The sequence below is a fragment of the Cuculus canorus genome, chromosome 2 (genome assembly GCF_017976375.1).
Source record: "Cuculus canorus isolate bCucCan1 chromosome 2, bCucCan1.pri, whole genome shotgun sequence".
Classification (NCBI taxonomy): domain Eukaryota; kingdom Metazoa; phylum Chordata; class Aves; order Cuculiformes; family Cuculidae; genus Cuculus; species Cuculus canorus.
In genome coordinates this window covers 125,149,726-125,168,873 of record NC_071402.1, presented here as the reverse complement: position 1 = coordinate 125,168,873, position 19,148 = coordinate 125,149,726, and the positions used below count along the sequence as shown (strand labels likewise).

Sequence of the window (19,148 nt, the reverse complement as noted above, 5' to 3'; positions counted from 1 at the left end):
TCTTTCTCCATAAAATATTAATCTTTAATTTAATAGACCACTATATATCATAAAATCGTTGCATAAGATTCTCTTACTATTCAAGATCATCCACCTAAGTTTTCAGTCATAATAATGTAAGTTATATGCAAACAGTAAAGTATTTCATAAAAAAAAAAAAAATTATTGCATCTAACGAAAAAACCCAACTTTGACGTTTCTTAAAAAAAAAAAAAAAAAAAAGATTACTGTCTGGCTAATTGCCAAACAATCCCTTCCTCTGGCTTGCTTTTTCAAGAAATATGAAAAAAAACTGGCGTTTGCTGCTATCTAGACAACCAAAGATGATTAGTCTGTATGGGATCAGGATGCACAGTATTTGATTAAACCCACATACTTCTCAAATGAGCTATAAGGATAAAAACATGTGGTTTGTTATTGTGTCCATTTCCAAAGGACAGCTCACAATGTTTCCTCCTCACGTAAAAACTGGAACACAGATGAGAAGTCTTTCAGAGCATAGCCTTTTGCACACATCATCCTGTAGATCTGATGTGCCTGGGATCCCAAAGGAACTGGAGTCTTTGTGTTGGTGGCAGAAATCTGGGCCAAGCCAAGATCCTGTGGGGAGGGAGAAGAGGGAGAAAGAGGGCAAAGAGGATGAACAGAAGGAAAGAAAAAGAGAAAAAGTCAGAGAAGAAACAACAAGGATATAAATAGCCACGTACATATTACAGGTTATTTGGCTTCCATTGCAAAGAGAACTCTACTGCCAACAAATACAATACTCCAGCCTCAAAATTTCACTCCTAGAAGAATGAAGCCTTGTTTAGTTTTTCATTTTTAAAACAGTAACTCAATGTTATTCAACAGAAAGCCTCAAATGTCGCAAGGTACGTAATCTCCTTCAGGACAGGAGGAATTTTAAGATTCTAAATCACTATACAGCCTAGTAGCAAGATACGGACACTTTTTCTCCACTTCGTTATGTCATCTCCAAGAATAAAATTTCCCTGGCTGTTCACTTAGGTATTTCACATAGGTTGTAACAGCATAATTTTCTTCTTCGGGCAAGAGAACATCTTTCTTTCTAAAAACAGGTTAAAAAGCAAGCATGAGGGATTTGAATAACAACAAAATTGAAGCCACTTAGCATACATACATTTACTATAATGTGACCAATTAATAGCAAAATGAGAGGTATAAGCCACTTCGTGAATATGAATGGTTTGCAGCCTAACTGGAAGGATGTATTAAAGAATTCCTTAGGGGACTGTCCTGGGTCTGCTACATCTCGTTTTTTTCTTTAATGATGGAAGACAAAGAGATAAGAGAGTAATTCTACCACAGTTTTGAACACTAAATTTGAGATTAAAAAAAGGAGTGTAGGCTGCAAACAGGATAAATTTGAAACCTGTCCTCCAAGAGTCCTTGGTCAACTACAGCCATAATCTAAAATAAATAGGACAGATCTCAAAGGTAAGCACTAGGTACTATAGCCATAGTCAGCTAGAAATAGTCAGCCACAGACATGCTGACAGAAATGACAAGTGAGGCTGTAGGATGTCTTGAATTCTAAGCTGAATTAGACTTGAAACAAACCAAAGAAGGAAAAGCTAAGAAGGGCCTGGGTCTAAATATGAAAGTAATGCCTGCACTCAAGGTTGCCTTTACAAGGTCTTGCTAGAGAAATCCATTTTGTGGTCCACATTTCAAGACAGTTGCAGAAAAACATCTCAGATGTTACCATGAAGTACCAAGACGTTCTGTCCATCCAGGAACATGGTGGTTTATAGAATTCGCTGTGGTTTTATTCTTTTTTAAATAACAGATCTTTGATACAGAAGAACTAAGAGACTGTAGTACTGCTAAGAGCACCTTTGGCTTCTCAGGGATGACTTACAAGACAGGTCTTTACTTTCTGTGTGTCTGGACTTGAATTAGCACAAGGAAATTCAAGATCTTACTCTACTCTCTAAATGTCACTTCGATCTGTAAATCGGCTCTATAAAGGTCATTCTGATACGTATCAGAATTATAGTTACTCTTCCTATTACCCTTGAATGACTTAAAGATCTAGGAAAATGGGAAAAACATGCATATCAGATGTCACAGGATCCAAAGTATTCTTCATCAGTATCTGAGCAGATCATTCATTCTTGTGTAGCAATTCTATTGAAAGACTGATGACCTGACAAATCTAGGAACAGTTACTATAAGCTAACTTACAATAAGACACTCCATTACATATTCCTAACCTCTTCTAACCCCTCTTAGATAATATGGCAACAGGTTTCACAATTTTATTCAACAAATTAAATTGCATCATGGAATAGTTGAATGGCAAAATCAACTAATGCCAAACTAGTGAAGGTGCTTAGTTTCAGCAGTGGTGATTGCGATCTGTTTCTCTCTGAAGGGGCATTCATGGAAGCAAAACCTGAAAATTCTGAACAGACTGCTAGCACAAACACGATTTCTTAAAGCAGGTTAGTTCACTTTAATAATGAAACTCTAGCTCAAAGATGGCTGAAACATCAGACAACATCTCAATAACTAAATGGACAAGAACTCCTCCTGACAGCAAAGTGCAGAAAGGTTGTTCTGTTTTTTTGAATTCCATTCCATACATTAGAGCTTTGATGGACAAAAAAAATACAAAACATAAGTAAAGCTTATCTTAAGCTTTAGATTGTGAAGTATTTTGCATCTCTTGTCTTGAAAGTGGAGATTACTTGATCAAAATAGTACAAAACAGATTTGAAAGAGATTTGCCCTTTGCTGACCTTTTTTGAAAAGAATATATCAGCATAATTTATGGCTCCTCTCATACTCTTCGGAACTGACAGCATCTTCCAGATGTATTAACTGTTCTAACCACTTTTTCTCAGCTTGGAACAGGGAAACAGATTCTCTTTCAGAACCTGCTTCCAGTGCTCACTTTGGAAATGCCTGGTTCCTTACATGTATTTGGCAGCTGAGGTAAATGAAACTGCCATCCTGAATAAAGCTCAAAGGGTGTCTTGACATGAATCAAGAACAGTATGATATAAGTGTAGCTCTTCTCAGGATTCAAAGAATACATTTAATTAGTAAATGTGCTGCTAATGAAAGATGGAACTTCCAGCCTGCAATGCCTTGGACACAAAGATGGTGAGGGGAAGAAAACTAGATTTTTTAAAATAAAAAATCTTTAGAGCAGATTTCACATTAAGTTGACCAAATTCTAGGTTTCAATACCAGATCTCAAGACTGAAGAGCTTTTCAGAGGTGCCTGAAGAACACTTCTGTCCTGAACATTTAAAGTAAGGATTCTTTGGCTTGGTGAGAGATCCATTGGTGAAAAAATACATTTAAGAAAGCCTTTGTCTTCTACCACACCTGATATGTGAGCAGTAATCTGAACTGTTACAGTTACAGCAGTAACTCTGTTACTGAGTCACTCTTAGATATTTTCACTGTGGATTATTCTCTTTTCAACCTCAGAGTTGGACCTACCTCTTTCTCCTTTGAATATAGCTTTTCTTTTTTAAGTGGCAAAAACACGCTCTGTATTTCCCAGAAAAAAATGTCCCCAACAGTAATTCATAAACTGTATGATATGTCACATACCAGCGTGAAAGGGATAGTAGCAAAAGTCTTTCCACAAACCAGGAAGAAATGTCTCAGAAGAGGTCACTACTGCACCAAATAATATCTTGAATATGATCAGCTGTCTTAGCTACTTACTTATTCAAGTAATCTTCCATTTCTACAGAATAACATGCATTGTTGAAGAGGCAATTTAGTGTCTTTCCTTCTTATTGAGGGTTCCAGCCTAAAGAAGGCACTCTTCAAGCTGTCTGGCAGGCATCACTGGCAGGAGAGGCATAGTCAGAAGAGGTGAAAAGCAATTACAAACTTCTTGGAGGAACTCCTCAGTTAGTTATCACTGCTACTCTCTAACCAAAAGCTAGTGATTTCAACGGCACAAGCCAGGCTGCTATTACTCCAATGAAAGGAAGATCTTTTAAGGCAGCTTCCAGAGGAGATGAAGATCCTTCTTAGAAGCAGATCAAAAGAAAAAATATCTTTACAAAGCAAATTAAAAAGGAAGGAAATATGTGCCCACAATCCATGTATACTATTAGGATATTCTGAACAAGAGTAAGAGCTAGGAATGAAGAGAAGAGAGACTTCAGTGTGAAATAGTGCACAACAGGCAGAACGGATTTGGCAAACACCACACAAAGCAGACACAATAGCTTTGAGTCACTGCCAAGATCAGGTTGCTTATCTCTAATCAATAGCCTCGGTACTCCGAATAATAACCTAAGGCATTTTATAAATCAATAATTTGAATTACACTTTATTGTCCCCTACCTTCAATGACGTGAACATGACATAAAAACTTCTGGGTTTTGATACATCCCTCAAAGAGATAAAGGTCCTGGTTGTTGGTCCATAAACATAAAACGTAGCAGGTGAACCATTGAGAGGGTTGAGCCATGCAGCATTAGCGAAGTTTTTTGGTACTACCACATGGAAAACACTCTGGGCCCACTCTGGACTGAATCTGACTGATTTTACTAAATGTTCAAAAGAACTAATTGACATAAATCAACTGCAAAACTACAGGAACAGTAACAGTAGGCAGGTATTACATACAGAAGCGCCAGCACTGTTGAGATTTGCATTGCAATATCCGAGTTTGATCACCAGTTTTGAGAATGTAGATTTAAGTGCTGAATTTCCATTGTATGTGGAGGAGATGGAAATTGTCAGAACACGTAACCAGCTGGGAGCACTCATAAACTGGTATGCCTAAATGCTGTCCTGTATGAACTCACATGCCTCCTTCAAGACAGCATCCCCATGAAACTAATATTGAGTGTGAAATTATTTCCTGCACTTACATGCTTACATGAGAGATCTCTTCCAGGGCTAGTTTTACACTTACCTTAGGCAATCACTGTGATAAACGCAGAAGTAGTTCAAGAGTCAGAGTTCTATAGCCTCTTTCTCCAACTGTGTCCCCTCACCAGAGGGATGCACAGCCCTGACCTCCTTGCCTACTTTCCTCTGGCCTCTAAGAACTTTGCTTTCCTGCCCACAGAGTGACTCAGGAGAGTGTTTTTCCTAGAACAGCCAAGAGCTTAGCAGTAAGTGCAGTCTCCAGGGATGCGGCAGCTGTAGATTACAGCCTCCTTATGTTGACAAGGACCTAAAACACAGATCTTCCACTTTGTCCACACACAAGTCCATCAGGACTCTTGGATTATGGCAGAACTCAAAACCCAGTGCACATAACCTCTTTGAGTGGCTCAGCAGTAACAGTGGCTAGAAAGATGCTGGAGACTAAGGAAAAGCCCCCTGCACAACTTATTACTTCAGAGCAAGAGGCTGGGTCCTGCTCTGTTCATGTATACAGTTCCCTGTAATCATAGATTTTTACAGAGAAGAACATTTGCCGGAAGTCCAGAGAGAAGCAACTGTACATACTTCACATGCAAGTATTATGTACCTTAGCCATGAGTGTTGTTCCAAAGCCACCTTGATAATTATTAGCAGCTGGTACTCCTTCCATCACTCCAGGAACAGGGTTGTATGTGTCGCTTGACCAACAGCGACCTGAACTCATATTTAGCAATTTGGCCAGCAGCTTTGGGTCAAGGCCTAATCTGTCAAAGGTCAAGGATGAGAAGTGTTAATGTCAAAATGCACAAGACATGGGTGAGTTGTTTTATATCTTAGGACTCTACCATCATTTCTCTCCCTTTATTATAAGTCACGAAAAATGACAGAGTATTGATATTGGGGGTAGGGATGCAGTATCTTAAATTAAAGAGCATCAATCCACCATTTAAGCAGTAGGTTTTCAGAGCTTTTTTCCTTTTCTACTAAGTAAATCCTCTCCACTTAGCAATTTCAAAAGTGCAAGCAAAATAAAGGGCCTCTGAGAACAGCAGCTCCCTTGTATTTAAATTTCTAAAACACATTCTCCATTCTGCTACCTACTAGGTCACACATTTGATCTTCACATCAAAAACATATTCTGCAAAGCTGAATAAGGCAAAAATATCACAAATAAGTGTGGCAATGTGAAAGTACTTGTGCGATGTGTTTATATGTGCACTCTAGTGCATTGTGATATAAACAAGATAATACAAATGATTCTGCTCTAGTAAGTGAACCAAACTCCTACACTTCTCAAAAAAACCCACATTACTGTTGTATAAATCTGCACATTTTTGCTTTGCTATTATTGAATCTTCTTTATAGACTCTTGCTTAAAAGGCAACTCTTCCTCGCGCTGCGACATGCATTAGCTATTCACAAACATACATTATAGTTCTGGGTCAACTGCTGATAAGGTTACTGATCCTGATAAAACAAAGCTTGTCCAAGTAGAAATGCCATTTGTTCTATCACAGAGCTGATGGTATAAACTGCTTCTCAATATGGACCCTGAAAGTACTTAAATACTACAGAAAATTAACCCTCATATGGATTCACATTTATGCTGATATCTCAAGTTGCATGTGTCATTTTACACCACTTACATTTATAGCAATAATGAACCGTAGCATTTTATCTGGCCCTGTATAAATGTTCAGTTATGCTCATGACAAAGAAGAATGCAAGAGAAATATCTCCAATAACAATCTAAGATGAGAAAAGGACATTTTAAAAGGGATATATCACAACCCACTTTGCATGGACAAGCAAACAGCTTAAAAATAAAATGAGTTTTCCACACGATTCCAGCTGAGCTTTAACCTTTACAGAAGACAACACTTTTTACATTAGCTCTTATAACACACACTTTCTGCAGATCTCCATAGCCATGGGGATCCTAACACTGATTCCAGACACAGTAGTGCTCAAGGTTTTAATTTGTATATAAGTAAAGCTCATTACCAGTGGAATACTTGCTAAGATTTATGTCTATTTAGTCCAGTAGGCAGTTTGGGTTTGAAAAACTACATTTAAGACAGTGGGCCCTACAGCATGGCTCGTGTTCCCATAGCGGCACCTGTATCTGCAATTCTGCCCTTCTAATGAAAAGCAAGATCACTTTCTGTACTGCAAAGCTAGCTTTTTAGCACCACTGCTGTGCAGTCTTATTTACGAAATGCTGCAGCAGCCCCTGGAATTCAATGGAAAGACCCCTGCTGGCCTGAATGGAATAAGGCTTTATTCTCCTTCCCACCTTTTTCCAGCTCTCTGACTCAACTGAGCGCTTTCAACAGCCATTTATTAAAAGAAAAAAAAATATTTTTCAGGACCACTATGTTTTCACAGTACTTGAATTATATTTCTATCTTGCATAGTGCATCAAAGTCTTCATCTGAATAACCACGTTAATTTTCATCCAATAAACCTGCAGTGGGAACAGACAATGCCTGAGCTTTCAAATTCACAGAAGTTGCTTTTTTTTTGGCCAAAATAAATGTCTTGGCTTGTTTGTTTCCTTATCATTGTTATACCTAGATCAGTATTTTTAGCAATATGGTGCCTGCTCGTGCCATATTTAGCCGCATGCAGAGACCTGTAATTACAGCTGTGAGTATACAGCGAAACAGAGAGTTTATTATTTCAGAATACATATAACCCTCGCAAAGAATGCTCTTCTTACAGGGTTCTGACTACCTATCTGTGAAAGTATATTTTAAAAAAGTATATTTTAAAAGCGATGTGCGTATTACACAGATATGTAAAATACTGTCTGCACAAGATCTGGCATATTTTTGCTCCAGGAAAAGAAAAAGGAAGATAGTGTCAGTTTAAATCCCTGCTTCTTCAAACTTCACTGCTCTTAAACACCATGCAGATTCTCTTCAGGAGACCTGAACCCATTTTTTTTTCTCTTTTACAGCAAGTGTATCATTAATAAGAGCAAGTTAGAAGTGCTTTGCATTTCATCTTTTTGAGGATTGATCCACCAGTGCATATATAACTGACAGCTAAAATTAGACATATATTAAAATCAGTTACTGAAGAAGTCCTCTGTCTTCCACTGTGCCCAAAGCTTGTAATGGTCTGAAACCAACTAGAATATACAGTAATTGTCATTCAGTGAGAGTCTATCCTAGAAAGTCATGCTTCAGTGGAGAAGACTGAGTTTCCATTTGAAATCAACAAATTAATCCAAGACAGGTATCTGAAAGGGCAAGTTTAATAGGAAGCAGCTACTGGGCTCTCAACCATGATAAAATGTTATTGCTGTTTCCCTGTAAATTGCCTGGGAACATATGATACTCTCTGCATAAGAGCTCCACTGCTGTTCAAGAGATATACTGCTCAAGCTATCAAAATGATGACAGTCTGCCAGTCCCCATAACAACTTGCCATTGGACATGGCAAGCGCTTGTGCATGCGCGTGTGAATTTACAATTACCAACATGTTCTTCTCCCTTATAAGCAGAAAAGAAGTCCATGTATTAACTGTACTTATAATAGAGCAAAACCAATTGCTTCCCTCAAATCAATGCTTCTTCAACAGCATTCCTAATGAACTGAACAGCAGAAACTCAGCAATAGACACACATACCGGAAAAAAAAAAAAATGTTTAAAATAGGATCCTTTAGAGTCACTGCTCAAAATCCAAGTTTTGCTGAGCTTTGATAAAACCACATATTGAAATTTTCATACTTCTCCCAGAGTTCAGTTTGGAACAGACAGAAAAATTGAAATTGACTCTCACTAAAAAAGATATGTCCTGGTCTCATTTTAATGTGTAACAACTGAAGCAGCTGAACTGTTGAGAGTTACCTGTCTCAAGATGCTTAGGATAAATACCATATGAAGTTGTAAATATTTAAGCAGAACCTCAGGAATCTTCTAACACAGCTAAAAAAGACATTTCCATTGTTTTAAACGGGGTAAGTGCTTTCAAGTGTCATTACCTACCTTCACAAGACTTAGTTATAGACCCATGCCAAAGACAGCAGAGCCACAGAGCTCTGGGAGGAATTCTTTTTTCAAGGCACTCTTAAAAAAAACTGCAGTGGAGATGTGCCCAGGACTAATCATCCCTCAGCCTGCAGCATGCCCTCCACTCTATGCTGCTGACTCCATCTTTGCTTGTGTCTTCCCAGGAGTGCTCACAGAAATCATACCTAGAGACTGAAACTACGTTTAGACTCAGCGTTTGAGGGCCAAGTTCTTTTACCATCTTTTTACTTTATATATCTATAAAAGCAAGCAGGCAGAAATCCATGTCCAGTAGAATTGTTTAGAAAAGAGTTGTATTTGGAGCTTTTGGCATAAATCTGGGTGCCAATGCAGTCCCTCCTCATAGGGATGACTTCCTCTGCTGCTGGAAGGACAAAAGTGGTCTTACAGCGCGACTGGTGCCATAGAGCCCTTATATCCCAACCATATTAAGCCATCTTGCCCTGCCTTGTGTCACCACATAAGCTTTCCCTAAGTCTCTGCGGGCAGTTTCTGAAGCGATCACAAACTGCCCGACAGGCAGCAACTTCCACGTGACCTGAACAAAAACTGGATATTCAGCAATATTTTGTTTTCAAGATATATACTGCTGGTGTTAGTCATTGTTTCACTGGCCCTCAGAGCTAAGTAAAAGAAAATTACTGACACTGAGATGATCAGTAAAAAGTAAAGGAAGAATAGTGTCTGGCTGTGGACAGTATAACTTAGTGTTTTTATTTCTTATTTGTGAAGTTTACATTTACTCTGTGTGTTGGTTTGACATAGTAAGTCACTGTAGTATTTTGCAATACACACATTATTGATAAAACTATATAGCAAAATCTACTCAAGACTTTTCTCCTCACGAGTTGCACTATCATGCTAGAAATAAAGAATATACAAATGACTGTAAATTCATTTCCAGAATGTCTGCCAGACTTTCTAACTTCTAGTAGCAACATTCATAAAACATCAATAAATTAATGGAGAAAACAAAAAAATTGAAGTGACATAGCAGATAAACACAATGTGTGACATGAAGATATTTTATATTCTATCTAAGAGTTAACACCATGCCTAACTCCACAATTCCTACTATGAACCTTTTTAGATTTCTAGTGTCCTTTACCATTATTAGGTCAGTCAGACTTTCTTCACCAGATACACATCAATCTAATAAATCAAGTTCAGCTTCCTACTATCTCCAGACCAGGCAGCTATACTGTCCTTTGAATTTTAGACTTGAAAAAAATCCAATGAATTTATTAATATAGCAAAACTTCTAATAATCAGAAATACAACTATTAATTTGTACATTAGAAATTTGTACACACCAGAAGTAGAAAGCTCTTATTCTAGTTATAAGCAGATGTTACCTTCTCCAGGATTTAAATCACAGCACATTAAATCAATAGAAGGGTTCTAAATTACTTCATATGGCTTTAAATTACTGCCTGTCTTAAACCTCATACACTTGCAGACTAAATGAGATTCTGCTCTTTGTATAATTTGGGTTACAATCAGCAGGTTTCTTCTACAATAAGTACAGTTCCTTCTTGATTACCATGACTGTAGTGCAGGAAGGTTTGTACATTGCAGTGTTCACACTGCATTTTTGCTTACAAATGCTGAATACAAATTCAGCCAAAATTTAAACTGGAAAAGGACAAAATGAAAATCCTAAGCACTTTCAAGCTACAGTCACTGCAGACATCAACTCATTCTGCACGTGGCTTACATGCCCAGAATATCTGTCTTCAAAACCTCTTGATTTTATTTTATCTTCAACTGCAACTCTAATAATTCCTATAAATGTAGATAAAAATATAATGAAAAATCAGTTGCATATGCTTTATTAAGTGAACCATGACTTAAACAGAAACTGAGGAAAGCTTTACACTATGCAGGATTACAACAGTTGTAAACAATGCTACTGTTTTTATTATGGTTTGATGCAGACATGCTTCAGTATTTTACAGACTCTCAATTTTAAAATGTAAATGGTACAGGATATTGATAAACCAATTAGCAGTGATGCAAAGCAAATTCCTCTTTTATCTCAATTACAACATGACAACTTAATAGGTCAAGATAGTCTAACATCTGAGACAAGGGCAATTCAATAAAACAACTGCATCTTGATATGGTAATTAAGAGGAAATGTGAATCCATTACACTGCCTTGTGTATGTGAGCATATGTAGGCGTTCTTTTTTATTTATTTAAGTATTCGATGCCCTATTGCTGTTTTTATAGTGTATCAAATCCACATGAACAAATGGTCTAAAGCCCAGTTGATAAGTATCTACAGTGTCTGTAGTTTTATCAGGTCAACTTTAAGGATGCAACCGTGCAGATAAATAATTCATGAAGAGCCCTTAAAAGACACACAATTGCAAGATAATCTCTTCAAACATAGGACTTCTCTGACTACAAATTTGCAAATTATTTAGATCTGGCTAAAAGAATTTATGAAAGGTTCAAATAGTGTGATATCGAACTGGTACTTGCATGCACTGTATTGGAAAACAAAACAAAATCTTAAAGACCACAGGAAAATAAATACGTTATAATTAAGAAGGAAAAATAATTTTGTTTGAATGTGCTGCCACTCACAAGTCAGATGTATCACCTCCTAGAAAAGAAATGGTACTCTTAGCAGTGACGACAGTGTAGCGGAGCATACTCCAGCTTTTTTACAAGGTATGGCAATTAGGACAAACTGCAGTGGTAAAGTTGAACAGAAAGGTAGATGTTCTTTTTTTATACTTTGATCATAATTTGATATGCACGCTGTGCTAGAAGTTTTACTTTACAATATATTTTGAACAATTTAACAAAGTAAACCAACCCAACAAAAGCCATAAGGGAGTATAATACTCTGAATACACTCTACATTAGCTTAGAATGCAAACAAAAAGTTACCTCTATATTAACCCTGCATATTTGTAATGCAAGACAAACATCATTGTACACTGCACTACAGCAGAACGAATAAACTCTTAACTTCAGATGCAGAATGCAACAACCTATACAGCCAACACAAGAGAACATTCCTGCTCTGAAGAGGCCTGCTTCATTTAAATATTCCCTTTAGTATATTAATGGCTTTATAAGAGAACTTCTGGCTAAAGTTCATCTATGCCATCTAATCACTGTCTCAGCAAAAGTCAACTGTAAAACACAAAACCAGTCAACACAGAAAAAAATTATTCAATACAATAGAAAAATCAAACAAACCTGATTCCAAGATTCATAGCCTCAGCAGTTCCAATCATACTGATGCCCAAGAGCATGTTGTTGCAGATCTTTGCAGCCTGAAAATAAGTTACACCATCAATTAGTTTCTGCACTTTCACAGACCTAACATGTAAGAAGCTTATTTAACTAGGTTTGGGACAGTATGATCGAGTATATTCTGACAGCACTCTTCTAAAGGTAGTACCAATAACCACAGATCTACGATAGTACAAAGCCAATGAAAGTTGCCCTATGGTTCCTTCAGAGATTAGGAAATACTTTCTTTCTTAGTACAGTATCTTAGCTCGTACACATGGCATGCTGGAGCTCTCTGTCCTTCAGGATGTCCAGTAAACCTAAATTTATAAGAAACAAAATTAGAATTGGTGTCTTCTAAGTATAATCTCAGCAAGCCAATGTGGAGAAGCACCAGGATAAATGTTTTGGTGCTAAGTTATACAATATGCTGTAGAAGAGTGCCATTTATAAACACATGGTTGAAGACAAGGTAAGAAGCAAACAAGTATGAAGATACATTATCACGCCTTTAGTTCTGGAATAAAAGAGTAGGTATCATTAAAGAAAAACGAAGCAACAAAAATGAAAGACTGAGATAACTAGTAACACCTCAGGAAGCATTACCTGTCCGGTTCCAACCTCTCCACAGTAGACCACATTAGAACCCATGCATGTCAGCAATTCTTTGGCAGCATCAAATTCTTGTTCCACTCCACCAACCATGAAAGTAAGGTTTCCAGCTCGAGCAGCTCCAACACCTGAGTCAAGACAACATTGGATTTAATATTACTATTTTTAAAGTGTTTTAAGTATTTTATCTTACTACGAAGGGTCTAATGTAAAATTTATGTGCTTACTATTTCACTTATGATGAAACTTTCAAAGTCTATGTAAAAGTATGCCTATAATATCAGGATAAGAGATTTCAATTCTCAAACATTTGATTAAGATAAAGCCATCTTATCTTTCAGGCAGGCTGGCAAATAAACAATTCACAAGACTTACAGAAAACCGCAATGTCACTTTTCATAGTTTCATACTAAGAAACAATCAACCCTTGCTGCAACTTTGCAAGCAATAAAATTCCCTGTATCAGAATGACTAAATAAAATTTCTGTTTTGTCAAACTACTTTTTGCATATGAATCTAGACAAACTATTTTTCAAAGTTAACTCAGCTTTCCAAACCTAGGCTAATTTTTATCAATGCTTCCTAATTTTCACATAATTGAACATCTAAAACAGACATGCATATAAAACCAAGCCTTCTGAATCTCTGCAGTTTATTATGTCTCTAACCTGAAGGAAAACTTTAATTAATTTGAGAAATTTCAAGTTCGTTTCCTACACATAAACTTAACACATATACAATGACATAAAGAACAATGTAAAAAAAAAAAAAATGGAAAAATGATTCACACACACAAACACACTACTCCCAGTTTTACTCCTGTAGGTCTGTCCTGTATTTACCACAGGTCAGTAAGCACACAGCATAGTTCTTTGATTATACAGTTCCCAAGCACAAAACCAGTGAATTTTTCATGTGATATTTACCACCTCCATGAAATATTCTATTCCTTAAAAGAAGCTTAACCTGAATTATTCACACATCCTTTATTCCCTCATTCCCAGCATTTAATGGGTGAACTGCTACGAAAAGTTGGCTCAAATTGATGAACACATCAGCTTCCTCACTATTTTTCACTTCAGAAAGAAGCATAGCCACTATAAATTTTCTGTGCCGTGCATCAAACTTTGGCCTGTTGGGATGGATGGGGCAGATAATGACCTACTCTCAAATGAAACATGCTCAATTAGGTTTTGTGTTCTTACAAACAGAATGTCCAAGTGAAATTGTTTGTTTGTCCTCAACGTGGTGGACCATTTAGTTTCTAAAGTAAGCCAGGCTGCTCTCCAGCTACAGTTAACAGTTCTTTATCACCACTAGCTACCATAATAAATATTAATAACTGTTTCTACTGAAATAGTTTCCAGAGTGCAACTGGAACTGCCTTCACTGACCTAAGTGTTGTACAGCAACAGGTGAAAATGCTCTGTGAAAAAACTTACCAGTTGAAGTCACAGCTTTTTTAAAAAAACAAACAACAAAAAAAAAAAAGCCAAACAAAAATTACAATCTAACCTCAAATTGCAAAAAAAAAAAAAAGTTATTCTGTTAGAAATATATCCCACTTAAACAGGACATCTCGGTTTTCCTTGTTCCCCACTGATAAATGAAATTATTAAAAAAAAAAACCCCAAAACAATAGAAAGAGAAAAAAATGAGCTCACAACTAAGCCACCATGGCAACTAAGTTTGTGTAATGGAAAGTTCTGATAGAGTGGACAACCACAGCAGGTTAATCAGAGTTTCTCTCAACTTAAAGCCTCAAGCCTATGTAAGTGCTGTATCACAGCTGAGGTACTGGACTTCCTTTCTGACACTAAGGACAGTTACACTGCAGCTCCTCACCCCGAAGAATTTAAAGAACTTAAAGAACTTTAAAGAATTTCTCTCCCACAAAAACTTCAATTAATGCACTGTCTCTGTGCAACTGTTCTATGTGACTATGTCTACAAATGCCTCTTTATCTGTCTAGCATTTATTTCCCCTGTCTTGCCCTCCAACATGCACCATCTTTGGGAGTCACTACAGAATTTCAGTCAAATTTGACAGATGAAGGTCTCAAAAATAGTAAATACCCACCAATTATGTGAAAATAGGCAACAGAGTAGAGGAAAGAGGCTCCCACTGATGAAGTAGCTGCTTAATCTATGTTACAACCTAGAATTACAGGAGTGCTGGTGTTGGAAGAGACCTCTCAAGACCACATAGTTCTACTCCTTTGCTCGAGCAGGGTCAGCTGGAGCAGGTTGCCCAAGACTGTGTTTAGTTGGCTTTTGAATATCTCCAAGTATGGAGACTCCAGGCAACATCTTCCAGTGTTTGACTACCCTCACAGTAAAAAAATGTTTTCTTGTGTTTCAGATGGAATTTCATGTGTTTTAATTTGTGCCCACTGCTTCCTTTCCTGTCACTAGGAACCACTGAGAGGAGTCTAGCTCCCTCCTCTTCTTTCTCTCCCATCAGGTTTTTACACACGTTGATAAGATTCCCCCTGAGACTTCTCTTTGTGTTAAACACTCTCAGCTCTCTCAGTCTCTCCTCATACGAAAGCTGCTCCAGTCTTTTTATTATCCTTGTAACCCTTAGCTGGACTCAATCCAGTAAATCCGTCTTTCTTGTACTGGTGAGTCCAAAACTGGAGCATCCAGAAGAACTCAGACCCACAGCTCTAAAAGCCATCAGTGTCTGTATACAACGCTGCTGAGGTACTGAAATATCTACAATGGTAAAGATCTTCCTGGTCAGGTTGAGAGACACTCTATTTGCAGCTAATCCTTAATCTCACTTGAATAGCTCCTTGGGAACTCAGAGGAACTGGTCTAAGAGCAAAGCTCTAGATTTAGAGCTAACACGAACAGATCACTACCATCTTGTTGGCTACCAGTTTACTATGTACATGACCACAAAGATTGCTACATTAATAAACACAATGATTTTCATTCCATTCCTCAAGCTATTTTTATTCAAACCACATAATGGCCTTTACCACTAATCCTGTGATCTGACCTGCAGCAAATTAAGTAGACAATTTAAGTCAAAGCTTACAAACAAAATCCAGTACTATCCATCATAGGTCAATAGCCTTGTATCTAGATTACAGACTGCTAAATAGCTTCAGAGAGTCATTTATTAGAGCAAAATTAATGCTGACAATAGTTTTCAGCTGGTTAATTTTCTGACAGCTGTACTCTCTCACTTGTTCAAACACATTTCAAGTAGAAAAAATAAATTAGTTAAATAGGAAAAAAAAGAGCAATTTGTTGTATAAATTGCTTGGAAAAGAAGGCTTGGAAAAGTCTCTTTTTAAAAACAAAAACCTGTTTACTTAATAGTAAATTTTACCTTCTAGGTTCCTTGTCAGCAATCAGCTATTTTATCAGAACTAAACAAGCAATGCAGCAAATCTGTATCACTGGCAATTTAAAAAAAAATGGCAGGGATCTACGACTACAAGAACTGTAACTTCAGCTAAAAATAGAAATAAAAAATCATTAGACAAGAACGCACAGCTTTATTTCACAATCACAGATTCCACACCAACAATACAAGCCAGTAACGTACTATCAGCTTCTAACACTAAAGAAAGCAATGGAGGAAACAGAGCAGCTAATGTAATTCTAAAAAGCTAATGATTATTTTTAATCTTTTGTCTTTTTTTAAAGATCTCTTTCCACCCAAGATAGTGCTTTATGTACCACTCCTGATTAGAGTCAAAATTCCTTTGGCATCTGTTTGTTCTTTCTAACACACGAAAAACCTCTTCTCATTCTCAGGGAATGGCTTTCTGAGAAACTGTATTTGTGATTAGCATGTGTAAGATTTCCTCCACTGCAAAGCAAGACTGCTGGAGCCCATGGCTGCAGTCCTACACTTGGCTTCTGTAGGATGATCCCCCCACAACTGTGTGCAAAATCCTTTAAAAAGGTCGCATCAGCAGATCTCGCCAAGTAGCTCAGCTCCAAGTCAGTATGTTATAACATCATCAGATTTTTTCCCAGAGATATAAACTGACAGGAAAGGGTCTGCAGATAAATATGCTAAGAGATCCATCTAGCGAGGGGGTGTGCAAAAAAATCCCAACTAATCTGGGAAAAAGCATGGTGAGAAGTTATAGAGTAGCACTGCAGCACGGCATAGCCACTGGGAGATGAGTTTTCCACTTGGGTACTAGGAGGTTTTGGACTAACATCTGAAAAATTAATTTCTTTTATCACAAGAAGTACATAAAGAAGTGTTCTTCAAAGCATCCTGTTGCATCTGACTGAGTTACTTGTACGGACAAGGATTAGTTCGATCCAAGTCCTCTCACAGACTGCCTATGGATTGCTCAGTGAACCTGATGCAGAGCATCAAGATTTCAAAATTTTAGATGAAAATGTGAATGGAGGATTAAGAACTCTCTTATGACAACAGCAGCTGGTCACAGCTATCCTGGGACAGTTTGGAGATGATCTCAAGGTTTAGCCTCCAGGCCAGGCAGCCTAGTTCAGTAGCCACCCTGCACTTCCGTATCCACTTTTCATGGCTTACTACAACAGCATTTAACATCTTGGAAAAAGTCTTGTAATTTGCCACAGATGTTTCCAGGTTAAAAAAACCAACAAAACCTTACCTCTATCACTACATCAACAAAGGCTGTTTTGTTTCAACCTGTTTGCTTACTATTAAGAATACAATTTGCTAGAAGAAACATGTTAATGTAAAGATGTTACATGAAAGTATCTGCTTTTGGTTTCAGTTTTATAACTTTTACATAAGAAATGCAGCATGCAGATGAGCTAAAACCAAGAGATTATAAGGCATTAGAGCAACATCACAGTGGTGATGCTGAAACAGTCACATTGCTGACAAGAGAGAGCACCCAAGCATACTCCCATGCCAAAATACTTAAGCCACTGTTGCATTGCACATTCAAGTAAAAAAAATCATTGCTGACAAAGTTGAGAAGAAAAACGGAAACAATGTGAAGATAGCGGTTTCAGAGACTATAAAAGGACAAGCTGGACATGACAGCTATAACATCAAGCAGCTTAGGCAAAAAAACCCATCTATTTTCTCATTTTTCTATTCAACATGTAGTCTACTAAGCAATTCTAACAACTAATTTTGTGATCTAAACGGAATAAAAAAAAACAGCAAGAAAAACTGTGCTAGAGTTTTAATCCTCTCTCCTGTTTTACAACGTTGCACCCTCAAGTGTAAGAGTTGAGACTTTGCTTGTTACGCTTTGGGAAGTGCAAGGGAACACTGGTCCTTTATTCTGCTAGCTTTGCAAAAATGCAACTTAAGCAACTGCAGTTGCCTCAAACAAGTAGTTTCTTGTCATGTTTGCTCTCTTTCAGATAGGTTGAACTTGAGACCTTGTGCTGGTCTATTTTGTGTATGCGTGTTTGTTTTTAAGGACTAAGCAGTTCTTTTTAAGTACCTGCCAGCTCACATTAAATACTTTGTCTTTTGCAACTCACAAAAAAATAAACCAAGACATACAAGGAAAGATTAGCTGAAAAGGTTACTATTATTTTGCTACATATATAACTCCAAAACTAATTAAAAGGCATGTACAGGCAAAGTCAGCTACGAATCCCTACTGAAAATAAAAGCAGAATACTTAAAATTATGCTATAAATTTAAAATAACCACAAGGAGACTATTTATTTTACAAACCATAAATAGAGTATCAATTTTTTCTACTTGCTTCATAGACGATGTCTGCCATCCTCAATCTATTTCCAGGAAACAAGCAAATAGAACAGCGCGTTTCTCCCTATTACAAAAATCAGCATCAAAGCTAGACCTATGAAGCTATTCTATTGCATATAACTAAAACACAGTAAATCACTTAATTTGCTCAAAAGAACTTAAATGTTTTAACCAGTCTGCCATCAGCAGAGATAAAGAAGAGGGCCGATGGGACCGGGCTGCAATGTGAGCCGTCTTTAAAATGCAATTGTTCTAATCATTTTCTACAGATGCAGCCTCACAAGGGGCTGCTGTCACAGGGACCATTTACGACTTGTTATGGTGTCTCTATTGTTTACCAGCGACATTCGCTAAAAAGGCGACAGCTGGGATGGAAAGCTGCTCCTCAACGAACAATATAATCCCGTGAAAGTAATCAACAAATTTAAGGGTGTTAATTAACTTTACACTTTATCATGTTCAATTAGTTGTCCTTTCTCAAAAAGATTGCCGTGCACAATCGGTTTAGAGCGTGCCATGTTTGATTTGTAAGTGATCACTGTTTCTGTTTCAAAGTCCATGTCAGATGTTCTCTTGGGTTTTGGTGACACAGATGAATGGCTCTGCACATGTTAGGGGGTGATCTGGTTTAACATAAACCAGCATAACATAACCCCTTGTTAACG

General features: G+C 37.3%; 1 protein-coding gene across 1 annotated transcript in view; it reads right to left on the bottom strand.

Annotated features, from left to right (window-relative positions):
* Positions 1-209: 209 nt before the first annotated feature.
* HIBADH (3-hydroxyisobutyrate dehydrogenase) overlaps positions 210-19,148 on the bottom strand; it is an 84,895-nt gene continuing 65,956 nt past the window's right edge. Inside the window, exons 5-8 of the mRNA XM_054059661.1 lie at positions 12,778-12,911; positions 12,136-12,212; positions 5,483-5,639; positions 210-600 (exon numbers count right to left, since the gene is read on the bottom strand). Of these exons, the coding sequence (XP_053915636.1) occupies positions 442-600; positions 5,483-5,639; positions 12,136-12,212; positions 12,778-12,911 (527 nt within the window). The 3' untranslated portion in view covers positions 210-441. The remainder of the gene's footprint in view (positions 601-5,482; positions 5,640-12,135; positions 12,213-12,777; positions 12,912-19,148) is intronic.